The sequence below is a fragment of the Salmo salar genome, chromosome 09 (assembly GCF_965601325.2).
Source record: "Salmo salar chromosome 09, fSalSal1, whole genome shotgun sequence".
Classification (NCBI taxonomy): Eukaryota; Metazoa; Chordata; class Actinopteri; order Salmoniformes; family Salmonidae; genus Salmo; species Salmo salar.
Window position 1 is genome coordinate 127,560,309 of NC_138299.1, and position 17,060 is coordinate 127,577,368.

The following is a 17,060-nucleotide window of genomic DNA, read 5'->3' on the forward strand; positions in this document are numbered from 1 at the left end:
TCTGTTCACGGAGGAATTCATGCATCGATACAAATCTAATTAATTTCATGTGAAATGGATGATCTGCTATATCGGTGCCATAAATGGACTGAAATACAGGTTTATTTTCCTGTTGTTTCTCCTTGTTACGTAATATCCATACGAATCTGTTATCAGTCTCATCTGAGGCACTTCGTACAAGGCGCCATAGAGGGACACCAACTTATAGGCACCCGATAATTTGCATTAATGTTATGTTGCAGCTGTTAGAAGGACTATACGCACAGATAACAACAAAACACACACACACCAACAAAGGACTCATTTCAGGAGTTTTATTTACCATTGGCTCACAAATACGAGATAACAACAGTAATAAAAAGGTACACAAGACAAGAAAGGTTACAGATGTATATCCTTCTCAAATAAATTAGGCTCTGCTCCATTGAACAGTTATTGGACCACCAGCCAATCCACTCAAAGTCTTTCTACCCCACAAAGGCAACTGGTTATACAAAATTAAATACTTTGGAGAAAAAAGGCTTTTTTGGCAAACAATCTAATCAGTACACGTCATATGTTAGTATGCCACACACTGACCTATAATTGCATTTTTAATGCCGAGACAATTGTTCAAACCAAGTGTGGTCCATCACAATACGAGGCTATGCCTATTGGTTTTAGATATAGTAGCACTTGTGATCTTTCAGATTCCTCAGGTAGGAAAAACTCTTCCCGCATTTGTCACACATGAATAGTTTCTCCCCTGTGTGGATTTGTTTGTGGGCTTTGAGGCTGTTGCCCTGGTTGAAGCTCCTCCCACAGAGGTCACAGCTAAAAGGCTTCTCTCCAGTGTGTATCCTCTGGTGCCTGTTGAGGTTCCCAGTGTTGCTGAAACATTTCCCACACGTTTCACAGCTGAAAGGTTTCTCCCCAGTATGGACTGCCTGGTGGGTTTTCAGGCTGCTGTGTTGAGTGAACATCCTTCCACACACGTCACAGGTGAACGGTCTCTCCCCAGTGTGAGTTTTCATGTGTATGTTCAGGTAGCTGACCGACTTGAAGCTCTTGTTGCATAGGCCACAGCTGTGCGGCTTCTCCATAGTGTGGAGTTGCTGGTGCGATTTGAGGTGAGTGAGTGAACTGAGACTACTACCGCACACTGAGCAAATACAAGGCATCTCTGCTGTGTGAGCCTGAAGGTGTGTCTTGAGAGAGTTGACGCAAGCCAGGACTGTCCCACACACCACACAGAGGAAGGCGTTCTCTCCTGCGTGGGTTCTTTGGTGCATTTTCAGTGCACTTCTTTGAATGAAACACTTCCCACACGTCTCACAGGTAAATGGCCGCTCTCCTGTGTGGATCCGCTGGTGTCCTTTCAGAGTGTCTGCCTGGTTGAAGCTTTTCCCGCATGTATCGCAACGGAACGGTTTCTCACCCGTGTGTATACGCTGGTGCCTGTGGAGATTTCCTGGTATGCTGAAACTCTTCTTGCAGATCTCACAGCTGTATTTCCTCTCTCCCGTGTGGACAATCTGGTGCATCTTGAGACCGTGGGCCCGGTTAAAGCTCTTGCCACATTCATCGCAGCGGAACGGTCTCAACCCTGCATGGAGTCTCTGGTGATTCTTGAGCAGCTGCTTTAGGGTGAAAGCTTTACCACAATCGCCACAGGTGTGTGGTCTCTCTCCGGTGTGAAGCAGCTGGTGTGCATCCAAACTGCGTTTAAAGGAAAAACCTCTACCGCACTGTTTGCAGTTAAAAGGTTTCTCCGCTGCTACATGGATCGCCTGGTGAGCTTTCAGCTGGATCAGTTTGCTGAATGTCTTCCTGCAGTGCTTGCAGCTAAGATGGTTCTCCTTTTTGGACCTTGCCTGACAAGCCCCAGTGATCTTTGGCTTTCTCAAATGCTTTGGCCCTCCGGCGCCGCCTTTGTCCTTTGGGCCCTCTGAGGGGTTCTCTGCGTCACTCAACTCCTGGGCTTGGCTCTCTAAAAAATAACTTGGGTCTGAGGTGCTGCTGTACAGGTAATCTTCTAAGCCTTCTTCTTTGATAATAACTGACTCAATCGTGTCCTCCACGTTGGAGTGCTGAGATGAGAGGGAAAGTGATTTAATGGAACGCAGGTTTAGAGTCCGATCTACCTACCTACAGTACCAGTCAAAAGTTTGGACACACCTACTCATTCAAGGGTTTTTCTTTATTTTTACTATTTTCTACATTGGATGTCTTCACTATTACTCTACAAATGATGAAATAACATATATGGAATTATGTAGTAAACAAAAAGAAAGTGTTAAATCCAAATATAGTTTATATTTGAGAATCTTCAAAGGAGCCACCCTTTGCCTTGATGACAGCTTTGCACACTCTTGGCATTCTCTCAACCAGCTTCATGAGGTAGTCACCTGGATTGCATTTCAATTAACAGGTGTGCCTTGTTAATTTGTAGAATTTCTTCCCTTAATGCATTTCAGCCAATAAGTTGTGTTGTAACAAGGTAGGGGTGATCTACATAAGATGGCCCTATTTGGTAAAAGACCAAGTCCATATTATGGCAAGAACAGCTCAAATAAGCAAAGAGAAACAACAGTCCAACATTACTTTAAGATTTGAAGGTCAGTGAATGCGGAAAAATTTCAAGAACTTTGAAAGTTTCTTCAAGTGCAGTCCCAAAAAACATCAAGCGCTATGATGAAACTGGCTCTCATGAGGACTGATGGAGAGCTGCATCAGATTACCTGTCCTCCACAATCACCCGATCTCAATCCAATTGAGATGGTTTGGGATGAGTTGGACCGCAGAGTGAAGGAAAAGCAGCCAACAAGTGCTCAGCATGTGGGAACTCCTTCAAGACTCTTGGAAAAGCATTGCAGGTGAAACTGGTTGAGAGAATGCCAAGAGTGTGTAAAGCTGTTATCAACCAAAGGGTGGCTAACTTGAAGAATCTCAAATATATTTTGATTTGTTTTACACTTTTTTGGTTACTACATGATTCCATAGGTGTTATTTCATAGTTTTGATGTCTTCACTATTATTCTACAATGTAGAAAATAGTAAAATAAAGAAAAACCTTTGAATGAGTAGGTGTGTCCAAACTTTTGACTGGTACTGCATATCTATCTATACCTATATATCTCTATATCCATATAATATCATAAAACAACAGAAATCGTCACAAAGGGATAAAATGCTTCTTCTTGTACTCACTTCCAATAATAAAATACAATTGGTAACTACCTGGTACCAAATGGTGAATAATGATACTTGTGTGATACAGACAAGTAAATGGGTTATTACTTTCTGTACCCCCTAGTAATACCAGACAGCTTTCCAAGATCTAAACTTCCCACAGAATATTGTCAGTTAGGCAAATAAGCCTACCTCGTTTACAGTTGAGGGAAGTCTCCCCTTCCACAGGTGGAGGATGGGGGATCGTTTCACTTCTGCATCACCAACGCATACGCCTGAAAAAGATTGCAGTCAAAATCAAAAAGGTTTGCATTGAATTCAAAAGCACTGGTTTTAGTAACAGTGTACCAAAGCACTAAAACCCCAATGATGGCTTATCTGAAATAATGCCAACTCTCACCTGGTTGTGTGCCTTTTAACTGGTGGATGATCTTGACTTCACTGCAGCAGCCATTGGCTGATGTGTTCTCTTGTCCTCCACTCCCTTCTAAGACAGTCCTCAGTTTGGTCTCAAACGCATCTAGCCTCTTCTTCAAGTCCTCATTCTCAGTTTGACTCCGAGACACTTCCAGATGCAGAACGGAGGAGCACTCGTTGAATAGCTTGCAGATTTGGTCCACAGCCTCCTTTGCCAGCATCTCCATGAATGAGGTCAACTGGGTCAACTGAGTGAAAAGAGCAAAAGCAAGTTTAGGGCATACAGAACAAACTTCAGTTTACTTAACTAGCTAGCTACCATTATAACACGTCTATGACAAGTATTTCTGGTGATTATGATAAATGCTTGCAGATCTAAATTATACAAACATGTTTCCAGTTGAGCCAACCCTGTGGCAAGTACTAGCATAATGTATTAGCTAAATGAACCAGACGTAGAACACATACCCTAGGTCAAGGATGGGTAGCCTAAAAACCCAATGCTGAATTTCATTTAATTGTGCGTTTGGATCAGGAAAGTTTCCTCTCACAACCTCTACAAGCCAGAATGTTGAATAAAATTATATTTTAACATTACCGGTTGTCTGTGCGGTTGGTCCTTTTGCAGGTAGGAACGTGAGACAATATATCCACAGGAAAGTATAATTAAATCAACTTTTCAAAGCGCTGGTAGTATGTTCAGATTTCTATCACTTGAAGCATGCGCAGAACCATGTAAACACATTCATGAGCTTGGCAAGTATGCATGCATTATCATCTAGTGCTCATACATCAAGTGATAGTAATCTGAACACACTACCAGCGCTTTGAAAAGTTGATTTAATTATAGTTTCCTGTGGATATATTGTCTCACATTCCTACCTGCAAAAGGACCAACCGCACAGACAACTGGTAAATTATGTTCAAATGTAATTTTATTTCAGATTCCGGCTTGTAGAGGTTGTGAGAGGAAACTTCCCTGATCCAAACGATCATTTACGCCCGATGCTGAATTTAATGAAATTCAAATGTCAGGTCTCCAGGCTAAGGCTGGGCCGGCACCAGAACGAATCAGTTGGCGGCCATTTGATTTCCATAGGGGGCATGTTTTTTTTTCATGGGACCTCCTTGAACCGCTGGGCCTTGAGGGACCCCCCCGTCCGTGTCCCCTCACTCACCCATTCTCCCCATCATACTTTACTTCATTTATTTGATCTGTTGTGATAAGTGTGAAATTAGTTTTGGTATAGTTTAGGTTCAGTTGAGGGAATTATCAGGGTGATTATCGACTGGGCATGGCACCTTCAACTATTGGGAGGGGCGCAGGCCCTACCGTCGGGAGGAAAGGCAACGGGGAAAACCACTTAAAACGACATGTCCACCTAAAAATGGTTATAATACCAGTTCTGTTTGTGATATTATGATTCTATCAACGACAGTGTGTTTTATAGACTTAAGGAACAGCCAAGGATGGAGAGGGGAATGACTTTAAAAATGGCAGAGTAATAAAATGTTTAAATTCATGAACAGTCCAAATGACTGCTTTAGCAGTTCTAGTGTTGGTTTATAGTAAAGACAATTTAAACTGTAAAAATGTATTACCTTTTAATGTGGCATGAACACAAACAGTCTTCCTTTCATCTGATTGTCAAACAATATCTTCGCACGTTCGTCCAAAAATAATTCCAGCATCCGAACAGTGTACCCGCCAACTTTCCTTAAATTTGCAAGTGGCTGAAACTACCATTTCACCCGAGAAAGCATCCGAGCAAGTGAAAAAGCACCCCCGTCTTACTATATGTAGCCCATGTATCGGATGCTGTCTAGCCAAAAAGAGTATGACATGCTATAGTCCTTTTGGGCTAAACATACATATGGAGACAGAGGTATGGTAGGGCGGGCTAAGGGATGGCACAGACTATCTATTATATTGATCAGATGCTCTAGTGGCCACTGTAACAATGAAAATAAATATCCTCAAAAATCTAAGGCAGTCAGGAGGCGGCAAGATCAGGACGAGCAAAGATCAGGTGGGACCATTCTAGCCAATGAGAGGGCAGATATGGGTGTGAATAAGAGGCACAATGGTTTCCACTAGTTACACCAGCCACAAAGTCAAAATTGGCTATATCAAAAAAAAGTTTCATACATTTTGATAAGGTTGTCAGTGTGGCCAAGGTAAGGGCTAGACTTTAAAATCACATTTTAAGAAGAGAAATTGTAGACCTAGGCAGGGATTATGACTTTGTGGCTGTAACTAGTGACGACCAGGCACAGCTCAAAGTTGCAGGGATGTCACGTGTCCTACTTATATCAACCTAATCATTACGAAACTTGATCCCAAATATCCCTCTCGCTTCGCCTCTTCCTCTTTGGGGACGGACACCCAACTCCAATAATCATGGTCTTCAGTTTAGAACGTAGCCCAAAGGCTGTCAGATGGCGATACTGATGGTTTCATCTTACCATCCCAAACGCATTGTATGCAGCCGCAATAGACTTGTATCCCCGTGGACCGGTTCATACCTAAAACAGTCTTAATTCATCTGCAAAGGCATGAGTTATAGATCTATCACTCTCATTGTTCCATCATTCTCATTGAAAGCAAGCATAAGAAGCGGTAGATCTGTTCTATGTGAGCTATTTCTATGTTTCCCATGCTTTAGTTTTGTTTTTGCGTCTTGTACTTTTGTACACCAGCTACAAACAACTGTAAATACCAGTGGTGGGAAAAGTACCCAATTGTCATCCTTGAGTAAAAGTAAAGATTAACCTCTACGGGATCGGTCCTGAGCTACAGGCAGTTAGATTTGGGTATCTCATTTTAGGCGAAAATTGGAGAAAAAAAAGACTCGGATCCTTTTAATTGAAAATTACTCAAGTAAAAGTCACACAGTAAAATACTACTTGAGTAAAAGTCCAAAACCATTTGATTTTAAATATACTTAAGTATCAAAAGTAAGTCATTTCAAATTGCTTACATTAAGCAAACCAGACACCACATTTTTTTTGTTGCAAATTGTTTACTGATAGTTAGGGGTAGGGGCGCAACTTTGGTTATAGAAGTGGGGGAGCTAAATATTATTTTTTAAGGACAACAATGTCAAGGTATTGGATTGGCCATCACAAAGCCCTGACCTCAATCCCATAGAAAATGTGTGGGCAGAACTGAAAAAGCGTGTGCGAGCAAGGAGGCCTACAAACCTGACTCAGTTACACCAGCTCTGTCAGGAGGAATGGGCCAAAAATTCACCCAAATTATTGTGGGAAGCTTGTGGAAGGCTACCCGAAACGTTTGACCCAATAAACAATTTAAAGGCAATGCTACCAAATACAAATTGAGTGTATGTAAACTTCTGACCCAGTGGGAACGTGATGAAAGAAATAAATGCTGAAATAAATCACTCCACAATCATTCTGACATTTCACAACTTAAAATAAAGTGGTGATCCTAACTGACCTAAGACAGGGAATTTTTACTAGGACTAAATGTCAGGAATTGTGAAAAACTGAGTTTAAATGTATTTGGCTAAGGTGTATGTAAACTTCTGACTGTATAATTTTTGTCCAAAAGGAAAAGGCATGCTTTCGCAAAAGGCTAGCATCTACATTTTGAGACAGATACAGGGTTTCCGGATACTCCCGTAAAGCCCAGCTCATTGGCTATCTAGCTAGCTTTGCTTGACCCCGATTGGTGCTTATTTGACAAAGATACAGTCGATCAAATGAAGACCGGCCGTGTCATCGGCGTGCCATGAAGGCGTCGCTCCCTGACCAAATTTGGTGTCCTATAGGATATACTCCACCCCTAATGATATAGTGAAGTCTGGTTATGTTCTAGGATCTCTGAGGAATACATATGAACGTGATCTGACTGGTTGAAACAACGTTTAGGGTTAGATTTTCACAGATTCCTTTCTTTGCAAATTTAACGAGTGGAAATACAAAATCGATTGTGCATGCTATATGGACATTTTTACGATATGATAAATGATTTTATCTAACAAAACAACACTTCATGTTATCTCTGGGACCCTTTGGATGATAAATCAGAGCAAGATTTCAGAATATAAGTACACATTTCACCTTCAGAGGTGAATTCATCAAACCTATCGCGGTGGGGGGGGGCAAAATGCACTGGTACCCCAATCCCCAGTGAAAGTTCCACAATATTTTTGGTTATGGAAGAGATTTCACAGCGGTTTAGATGGTACAATGATTCTCTACAAACAAGCAACTATAGTCTATACTTAATTGTCACAAACTAAAACTAGGCAAACTAGCAAAAATTTAGCAACTATGAAATGGCGGAGCGATTTCTGCATAGCGCAGAACCAAACAGAACGAAATGGGTAGGTCTCTTCTTGAATTTGTCCAATAGAAACTCTCGTATGCGGTTTCCGTTTGGAGTAAACGGTTTCGGCGTAATGATTACGCCACAAAGTGGAGTGGAGGCTGTAACGTCGGTACAATTAACTACCGGGCTAGTTTACAAAATGTCTTACTTTACACAATCAGCAGATATACCTGTTCGTTTGGGGCTTCACTCGCGTTATCTCCCGTTGTTGGCACTTCAGACGAGGCAGAACCCTCGATTACTTTGCTAATTTCTGTAACAGTCGCGCTAACCATTATCTCCAAAATGGAGCTAATCTGTCCTTGCAAAACTGACATTTTTGTCGAAATCACAACGCACTTACAAATCTTCGTAAATACGCGCTGTTGGCCTAGCGCTTTGTCACGTTAGCTACAAAATAAGTGTAGCTAGTGCTGTTAGCAGTGTTGTTGTCCGACTGACCTGAAACAACTCGATCGGCATAGGTCACATGTTCTTCCGGGTCGAGGCATGTTTTTTTTGTGGTTTCCACTAGTTACTGCAACCACAAAGTCAGAGTGGCTATATCATAAAAATTCATTAAAACAACAATTGCTTTTTGGTCTTAATTTAAGGTTAGGGTTAGGCATTGAGTTATCAGTGTGGTTAAGTTTAAAAACCCAGAAGAGAAATTGTACAAATGGGCGGGGTTTATGACTTTGTGGCTGTGGTGTGTGGTGACAACCGCTTTTAGTCTTTCAAAATAAAGGTAACTTTGTTTTCACTTATAAATGAGCTAGCTATATGGAAAAGAGTGATGTTGGTGGCAAATGTACTGGTAGATTGTGATTATTGTGTTACATAAAAATATTTCGTACACTACAAAAATCACAGAAATCATTACAAACAAATGCATCAAAAACTCAGTCATCACCCAGTCTCCTGCCAACGGAAATTTTTATTTTGACATAAGTGAAATGTACTTGCACATCCAAAGAATCCAGGGATTGCTTTGCAGGTGTGTGGGGAACGTTAATGTAGGTTAGGGACAAATCAAAATTTACTGGGGGGGATGGGATGGTCCAACTCAAGGTGTCATAAAAAAATGATGCACCCCCCTCCACAACATTAACATTTTTTTTCACATGAGCCTCCTCTTGTACTGTAAAATAAATGTAACACCCTCTCACTCCATAGAATTAACTCAAAAGAATGTTTACGACCAAAAATAACAATAACTGTAACGACCATGTCATTATAAATGTGGATATAACATGCTTTTGTGGCTCTGTCAATTCCACACAGGGCTCGGGGCCAGAAGGTTGAGGGTTCGCCGACCACCGCAGACGAGACTCTCCCTGCCTGTTTTATTACTTCACAATCAGAGCCGGCTGCAGACAATGATCAGCTAGGGGGAAATCAGATGTACATTTTGATGCCATATTTATAATTATATAAAACCTATGCAACAAATTTTCCACCAACAGGTTTCTGTGCCAATGCACCACACAACCAATAAACAAAGTATACCGACAACTTAGAGCACTTCAATATCATGGCTTGCGTTTTCAACACCAAAATAAATAGATTATGTCAATCTCAACAAATGGAAAATACATCCTTCCCTACCTTGTAGGCTTACCCAGTATTGAAGGCTTGGCTTGACAATCTCCAAATGTCTTTAAACTTGGTGTTTTGTAACAGATGTCTCTTTTCATTCATCAGTTGGCTGCTGCACAGTTTGGATTGATTGATTCATTTTATTTGTCAGTTAAAATAATACATACAGTGCATTCGGAAAGGATTCAGACCCCTTGACTTTTTCAAAATGTTGTTACATTACAGCCGTATTCTTAAATGGATTAAATAGTTTTTTCCCCCTTCATCAATCTACACACAATACCCAATAATGAGAAAGCAAATACAGGTTTTTAGAAATTTTTGCAAATATATTACAAATAAAAAACTGAAACATCACATTTACATGAGTATTCACACCCTTTACTCAATACTTTGTTGAAGCACCTTTGGCAGCGATTACAGCCTTAAGTCTTCTTGGGTATGACACTACAAGCTTGGCACACCTGCATTTGGGGAGTTTCTCCCATTCTTGTCTGCAGATCCTCTCAAGCTCTGTCAAGTTGGATGGTGAGTATCGCTGCACAGCTATTTGCAGGTCTCTCCAGACATTTTCAATCGGGTTCAAGTTCGGGCCACTCATGGACATTCAGAGACTTGTCCCGAAGCCACTCCTGCATTGTCTTGGTTGTGTGCTTAGGGTCGTTGTCCTGACTAGTCTCCCAGTCCCTGCCGCTGAAAAACTTCCACACAGCATGATGCTGCCACCACCATGCTTCACCGTAGAGACGTGGCCAAGTTTTCTCCAGACGTGACGCTTGGCATTCAGGCAAAAGAGTTCCATCTTGGTTTCATCAGACCAGAGAATCATGTTCCCTTATGGTCCGAGTCCTTTAGGTGCCTTTTGGCAAACTCCAAGTGGGCTGTCGTGCCTTTTACTGAAGAGGGGCTTCCGCATGGCCACTCTACCATAAAAGCCTGATTGGTGGAGTGCTGCAGAGATGGTTGTCCTTCTGGAAGGTTCTCCCATCTCCACAGAGGAAATCTGTCAGAGTGACCATCGGGTTCTTGGTCACCTGCCTGACCAAGGCACTTCTCCCCAGATTGCTCAGTTTGGCTCGGCGGCCAGCTCTAGGAAGAGACTTGGTGGTTCCAAACTTCTTTCATTTAAGAATGATGGATGCCACTGTGTTCTAATGTGAGCTCAATAGCAAAGGGTCTGAATACTTATGTAAACAAGGTATTTCTGTTTTATATTTTGCGAAAATGTCAAAAAACCTGTTTTTGCTTCATCATTATGAGGTATTTTGTTTAGATTGATGAGGAACATTTTTTATTTAATTTATTTTAGAATAAGGCTGTAACGTAACAAAATGTGGAAAAAGTCAAGGGGTCTGAATACTTTCAGAAGGCACTGTATACATACAGTACCAGTCAAAAGTTTGGACACACCTACTCATTCAAGGGTTTTTCTTTATTTTTACTATTTTATACATTGTAGAATAATAGTGAAGACATCAAAACTATGAAATAACACATATGGAATCATGTAGTAACCAAAAAAGTGTTAAACAAATCAAAATATATTTGAGATTTGAGATTCTTCAAAGTAGCCACCCTTTGCCTTGATGACAGCTTTGCACACTCTTGGCATTCTCTCAACCAGCTTCACTTGGAATGCTTTTCCAACAGTCTTGAAGGAGTTCCCACATATGCTGAGCACATGTTGGCTGCTTTTCCATCACTCTGCGATCCAACTCATCCCAAACCATCTCAATTGTGTTGAGGTCTGGTGATTGTCGAGGCCAGATCATCGGATGCAGCACTCCATCACTCTCCTTCTTGGTGAAATAGCCCTTACACAGCCTGGAGGTGTGTTTTGGGTCATTGTCCTGTTGAAGAACAAATGATAGTCCCACTAAGCACAAACCAGATGGGATGGTGTATCGCTGCAGAATGCAGTGGTAGCCATGCTGGTTAAGTGTGCCTTGAATTCTAAATAAATCACAGACAGTCTCCCCAGCAAAGCACCCCCGCACCATCACACCTCCTCCTCCATGCTTAACGGTGGGAACCACAAACGCAAAGATCATCCATTCACCTACTCTGCGTCTCACAAAGACACAGAGATTTGGACTCATCAAACCAAAGGACAGATTTCCACGATCTAATGTCCAATGCTCGTGTTTCTTGGCCCAAGCAAGTCTCTTCATCTTATTGCTGTCCTTTCGTAGTGGTTTCTTTGCAGCAATTCAACCATGAAGGCCTGATTCACACAGTCTCCTTTGAACAGTTGATGTTGAGATGTCTGTTACTTGAACTCAATGAAGCATTTATATGGGCTGCAATTTCTGAGGCTGGTAACTCTAATAATCTCAAATATAACATTTTGATTTAACACTTTTTTGCTTACTAAATGATTCCATGTGTTATTTAATAGTTGTGATATCTTCACTATTATTCTACAATGTACAAAATAGGCAAAATAAATAAAAACCCTTGATTGAGTAGGTGTGTCCTGTAAATATATATATTTTTTACTCTGCATCTCTGCCCAGACTGGCAAGAGTAGCCAAAAGAGTGTTTAGCATCCCCAGTGGCTCTGCAAGTGCGGAGAGGTTATTCTTCGATGCTAGCATGCTCTCCCGGCACCATCGCATGAGCCTAAAGCCAGACTCTGGCCAAACTGGTGTTTCTAAAAATGTATTCAAAGTCACTGTAGACTGAGCCTAATTAGGAATTGTTCATTTAATTTGTGTTTAATTCTAAGTAACTCACAGCCTATATGCGCAATTTATAGACTATAATGATTTAATAAAATGTTGTTTTTTGAAACGCTCAGCACTTAATGTCCCTTACTCCCTACCAGCCTAGTGTTGCACTCGCTTCACAATGTATTTCTTTGTAGGCTATAGCGTCTGCTATAGATGTACAGACGGAGGCTAATTTGTACATTTCGATAAGAATATTTTTTATAAAGATAAGCATTATATTGTTAGATTATAGGAGTAACTCTGGTAGACCTGAAATAGACCTCACCTCAAGTTGCACTGTCAGTCAGTTGGAGTTCCGGGGTGCAATGCCTTCATATCATAGGCTTGCAGTAGCTAAAGCGTAATTATAGCCACATCATACCAAACCGTCACAAAACATTTCAAAAGTTTATTAGTGTAATATCAAACGTTCTTCCACAAGCCCTTGTCTATACGGAAAATACAAGCAGAAGAGCAAATGTAAACCCCCCCCCACCCCCCAAAAAACACACTGCCCTCCCCTTTGCCCAATAAAAAAACCCACACAACCCTCCCCAAAGCTATTTTTTTTTATTGACAACCCTCCCTTATTTTGGACCCCCGTCCCCCCAGTACATTTCTATCTGTCCGTTAAAGAAAAAATAAGCTTATGCAATTTGATAAAAAGTGCAAAAGAACAAAAAAGGTTTTGCTACAAATAAATAACTTGGAATGATAATACTGAGACCATGTCATCTTCCTGCTCAACAAATGCCCAGATATCAGTTTACAGCATCATCAACCCTAAAACTAACAGAATTCATTTTTAATGCCCACTCTCTTAATAAAAGTTGATCCTTACTTGTCAACCATGTAGGCACCCCAAACTACAAATGTCGTGATACAATCCTCACAGTGCTGCAAATGGTTATCTATTGACACACTTGTGTTCCTTGAAATTTCTTACATAGGCAAAGCTTTTTCCACAATTGTCACATGAGTATGGCTTTTCTGCTTTGTGGACCTGCATGTGAGCTTTGACATTATTAGCTTGGCTGAACATTTTCCCACATACTTCACAGCTAAAGGGCCTCTCTCCTGTATGAACACGCATATGCCTTTTAAGGTTACCGCTGATACGGAAGGTCATCCCACAAGTTACACATGTGTAAGGTTTCTCGCCAGTGTGAATTCGTTCATGTAGTCTAAGACTGTTTGGCAAACTGAAGCTCTTCCCACACACGCTGCACATGTGAGACTTCTCTCCAGTGTGAACCTTCTGATGTATAACACAAGCAGCTCGCTGGGTGAAGGTTTTCCCACATGTAGAGCAAACAAACGGCTTCTCACCTGTGTGAAGCAGCTGGTGTATTTTAAGCGTCCCAATGGAGCTGTAGCACTTCCCACATATCTCACAACTTTGTGGTTTCCTGTGCTTGTCCTTCTTTTCATCATCCATGTGTGTCTGCTGGTGGTTTCTCAGAGCATAATTGTATACAAACGTTCTTCCACAAATGTCACACATAAAGGGCTTCAATCCTTCGTGTACCTGCATGTGTCCTTTGAGGGTGCTGGATTGGTTGAACTGCTTTCCGCACACCTTACAGCTGAATGGTTTAGTCCCTGTGTGAATCAGACTGTGTCTTTTAAGGTTGACCTCGTGACCAAAACTGCTTCCGCATATCTCACATTTAAATGCCTTCAGTCCTGTGTGCACTACCTGGTGAGATTTCAATGCCCGCTCAGTCATGAAACCCTTTTGACACTGAGCACATCTAAATGGCTTGTCGAGGGAGTGTGTTCTCTTATGTGTCGTGAGGTAACTGGATTGTGCAAAACTCTTTCCACACATAGTGCAGCTATATGGTTTTTCACCTGTGTGAATTCTCTGGTGCACCATAAGACTGTTTCTTGTTGTGAAACCCTGTCCACAAGTCAGACAGTTGAATGGTTTTGCCTCTGAATGAACAAACTCGTGGGACTTTAGTGCTCTCTCCTCACGGAACGTCTTTCCGCAAACTGTGCAGCCAAAAGTCCTCCCTTTTGAGTGACCCAAGACATGCTTGTTGAGAGAAGTTAAGTATATAAACTTCTTTCCACATTGGCCACAACAGAAAGGCTTCTCTCCCGTGTGAACTCGCTTGTGCTGTTTCAGCAAGCTGCTCAGATGAAAACGCCTCCCACACTGGTCACAGTTAAAGGATTTCTTCCTTTTGGGAAAGATCTGCTTTGTTCTGGGGCTGCTGTGCTCTGTAGTTTCTGTTACATCAGCAGATGAAACTTCTTCATTTGTTCCATTGCCCTCTGTTTTGACCAGTGTGCCATCAGTGAGAGCATCATGGATGTGTTCAACGCCAATTTCCGGGTCTCTTGATGTGGGCTCTGTTTTTACTTCCTCTCGGTCTCCTGCAGGGGGGTTACTGTCTGTGCCTGAACTCTCTCTGCGTGCATTATCAACATCTGCAGGACCTAAGGCCAAATAGAGTGCAAACACAAAGAAAGCCACATAAACCTCTGGTTAATAGCAAAATAAGCATCTAAATACAGTTGAGATATATACTGAGCAGAATTACTGAGAACACAATCAAAGAGTTTTACCCTCTCCGCTGGTTGATGTCACATTGATTCCTGAGATATCACACTCCTTGATGGAACAGTCAATTGAGTCAACCTCCTGCCAACAGACAAATACACACACAGTAAAAACAGACTTCCTATTACAATTTCTCATTTGGCATGGTTTGATGAAATACAATCTACCCACCTCACAGTCTTCCTCTGATGATGCAGAGGTCTCCCCATCTTTCATTGCACTGACAGGAGACACAACATAACCTAAAAGAGAAATGGAAATAGCTGGAATTATTTCAACCCTGTTTCTCTTTCATATGAAATCAGATTAATATGTGTACATAGTACAGTTTATCTAATGCTCTGCATGGTATTCTAGCTATTTCGATTTTAATGTTGTATTTCAGATTTTTACAATCTGAGATTTCCTGTGGATTTCAGACACACTCCCAACTAACCAAACTGATTACTCTTGGTTTACACAGAATTACTATTTTTCAGATCTCACCCTGTTCCAGTGGTGTCACCATTAATTCCAGCTTATTCTTCAGGGTCTCATTTTCATTTTGTAGAATTGTAGTACACTCTGTGAATAACCTACATAACTTTCGAATGGCTTCCTTCATCAACAGGTGCATGATGGAGACAAGCCGTGCCTGATGGAAATGGGAAGAAAATCGTGGCGAAGCAATATTAGGCTACCTAATATCACAACCACATCATGACCTGATCTCCCAGTTTGATCCTAAAAAACAACACCCCATATCCCACAGTTTGATCTTTAGTGTGTTATGGGGGGGGGGGGGGGGGGGGGGGGGGGGGTGACATCAACTAGGGGCATCTAGTAAAGCAGTGGTTCCAAAACCAGTTTGGGCTGTAGGCCATCATATCAGTGAGTGTCGAGTCCTCCTGACCCCTGAAGTTAGGACTTGGCCAGTGAAATGTATGAACTGAGCATCGGAACGTTAAGATGTAAGACTAATGAACAACTAGCTAGCTTGGAATAGGCTACATTAGGTACTGTTATGCAAACGGAGTCCTAAACGGAGTCCAAACTAGTTAACTGGCTGCGTAGGAAGACACCCACCCCTGTGTTGACATTTTGAGCACCATCATCTCCAGAGCAAGATATTTCACTACATGATGCCATGTTTGACGCTTCATGCTCAACTCTGCACATTTCTGCCACGGACGCTTCAACAACAATAGTCAAAATTGAAGTTGCTTGTGATTGAAATGACTCGTAATCCATTGAAATTGTGTCCTCAATCTAATACTAAAATTAACAGTATTGTTCTACTTCTTTAGTTCCAGTAAGATAGCTAGTTGAATCAAAAGTTGCTTGATGGCCCCTTTACACGTCTCAACAGACAAAAATGGCAGCCTTGGTGCTTCTAGAACGTCTCTAATACGTCATATATAGACTTCTTGTGCCATTTTTCAGTTTCAAAATAAAAGTCCAACAAGTGCGATAATTGGAAATGTACATTTGAGTAATTTAGCAGACGCTCTTAGAGCGATATACAGGAGCAAATGGGGTTAAGTGCCTTGCTCAGGGGCACATCGACATATTTTTCACCTAGTCAGTTCGGGGATTTGAACGTTTCGGGTTACTGGCCCAACGATCTTTTCCCATCGCTAGGCTTTATATCCCACTAACATCCGAATATATGGTATGTTACAACAATCACCAGACATCAGTCAGTAAAGATTTCAAACAGGATCTAAATAATAAAATATACAACAATATGGCATATTCAACAGAAAAAGCAACGCATCTATGTCTCGTGTCTATCAGGATTGCGGCTAAATTACCATTAAACTCAGGTCAAGTTTATAGATGTTGAATCCATTTGGAAAGAAATTAGATTATTTCTATCAAACAGCACGTCCCCAAGTATTACATTTACATTTTAGTCATTTAGCAGACGCTCTTATCCAGAGCGACTTACAGTAGTGAATGCATACATTTTTTTTAACATTTTGTTTTGTTGTACTGGCCCCCGTGGGAATCAAACCAACAACCCTGGCGTTGCACACACCATGCTGACGTTGCAAACACCATGCTCTACCAACTGAGCCACAGGGATGACCACATCTCTTGAACCACACGACCACCGCTCTGATTCATGCTGCCCATTTATCAATGGATCTGCGCTGCCAGATTCAATGTGTGCACAAAGCATCCTATTTTCAGGATGTGTAGCCTCTTGATGGCAACATCCATATTGTCAGCATTATCAACAGTCACAGCTACAATCTTGCTCGGCTCGATC

At 41.5% G+C, this 17,060-nt stretch overlaps 2 protein-coding genes across 4 annotated transcripts; both read right to left on the reverse strand.

The window, feature by feature from the left end:
• Positions 1 to 300: 300 nt before the first annotated feature.
• LOC106612579 (uncharacterized) lies at positions 301 to 8,572 on the reverse strand. Of its 3 annotated transcripts, none has more exons than XM_014213866.3 (4): positions 8,387 to 8,572; positions 3,572 to 3,836; positions 3,364 to 3,446; positions 301 to 2,069 (listed from the first exon to the last, which is right to left on the reverse strand). In XM_014213866.3, exons 1-4 carry the CDS (start codon positions 8,405 to 8,407, stop codon positions 660 to 662), a joined length of 1,779 nt encoding a protein of 592 aa, XP_014069341.1. In that variant the 5' UTR covers positions 8,408 to 8,572; the 3' UTR covers positions 301 to 659. The 3 variants fall into 3 exon arrangements, with proteins under 3 accessions (XP_014069341.1, XP_014069340.1, XP_014069342.1); XM_014213865.3 differs by having other exon boundaries at positions 8,116 to 8,567; XM_014213867.3 differs by lacking the exon at positions 8,387 to 8,572 and adding an exon at positions 5,191 to 7,589.
• A 4,051-nt stretch (positions 8,573 to 12,623) lies between these two features.
• Positions 12,624 to 16,165, reverse strand: LOC106612578 (uncharacterized). The gene is made up of 5 exons (XM_014213862.3): positions 15,872 to 16,165; positions 15,293 to 15,440; positions 14,978 to 15,048; positions 14,812 to 14,887; positions 12,624 to 14,682 (listed from the first exon to the last, which is right to left on the reverse strand). Exons 1-5 carry the CDS (start codon positions 16,034 to 16,036, stop codon positions 13,142 to 13,144), a joined length of 2,001 nt encoding a protein of 666 aa, XP_014069337.2. The 5' UTR covers positions 16,037 to 16,165; the 3' UTR covers positions 12,624 to 13,141.
• Between the last annotated feature and the right edge of the window lie 895 nt (positions 16,166 to 17,060).

What these genes read in the sequence shown, in the direction of transcription:
- LOC106612578 (XM_014213862.3), bottom strand. Translation starts at nt 16,036, where the DNA reads ATGGATTACGAGTCATTTCAATCACAAGCAACTTCAATTTTGACTATT. An exon ending in CTCAAAATGTCAACACAGGG is followed by an intron (nt 15,441 to 15,871) that starts GTGGGTGTCTTC and finishes CATTTCCATCAG; the next exon opens with GCACGGCTTGTCTCCATCAT. An exon ending in CATCAGAGGAAGACTGTGAG is followed by an intron (nt 14,888 to 14,977) that starts GTGGGTAGATTG and finishes GTCTGTTGGCAG; the next exon opens with GAGGTTGACTCAATTGACTG.
- LOC106612579 (XM_014213865.3), bottom strand. Translation starts at nt 8,262, where the DNA reads ATGTCAGTTTTGCAAGGACAGATTAGCTCCATTTTGGAGATAATGGTT. An exon ending in GTGAAGCCCCAAACGAACAG is followed by an intron (nt 3,837 to 8,115) that starts GTATATCTGCTG and finishes CTTTTCACTCAG; the next exon opens with TTGACCCAGTTGACCTCATT. An exon ending in GTTAAAAGGCACACAACCAG is followed by an intron (nt 3,447 to 3,571) that starts GTGAGAGTTGGC and finishes AATCTTTTTCAG; the next exon opens with GCGTATGCGTTGGTGATGCA.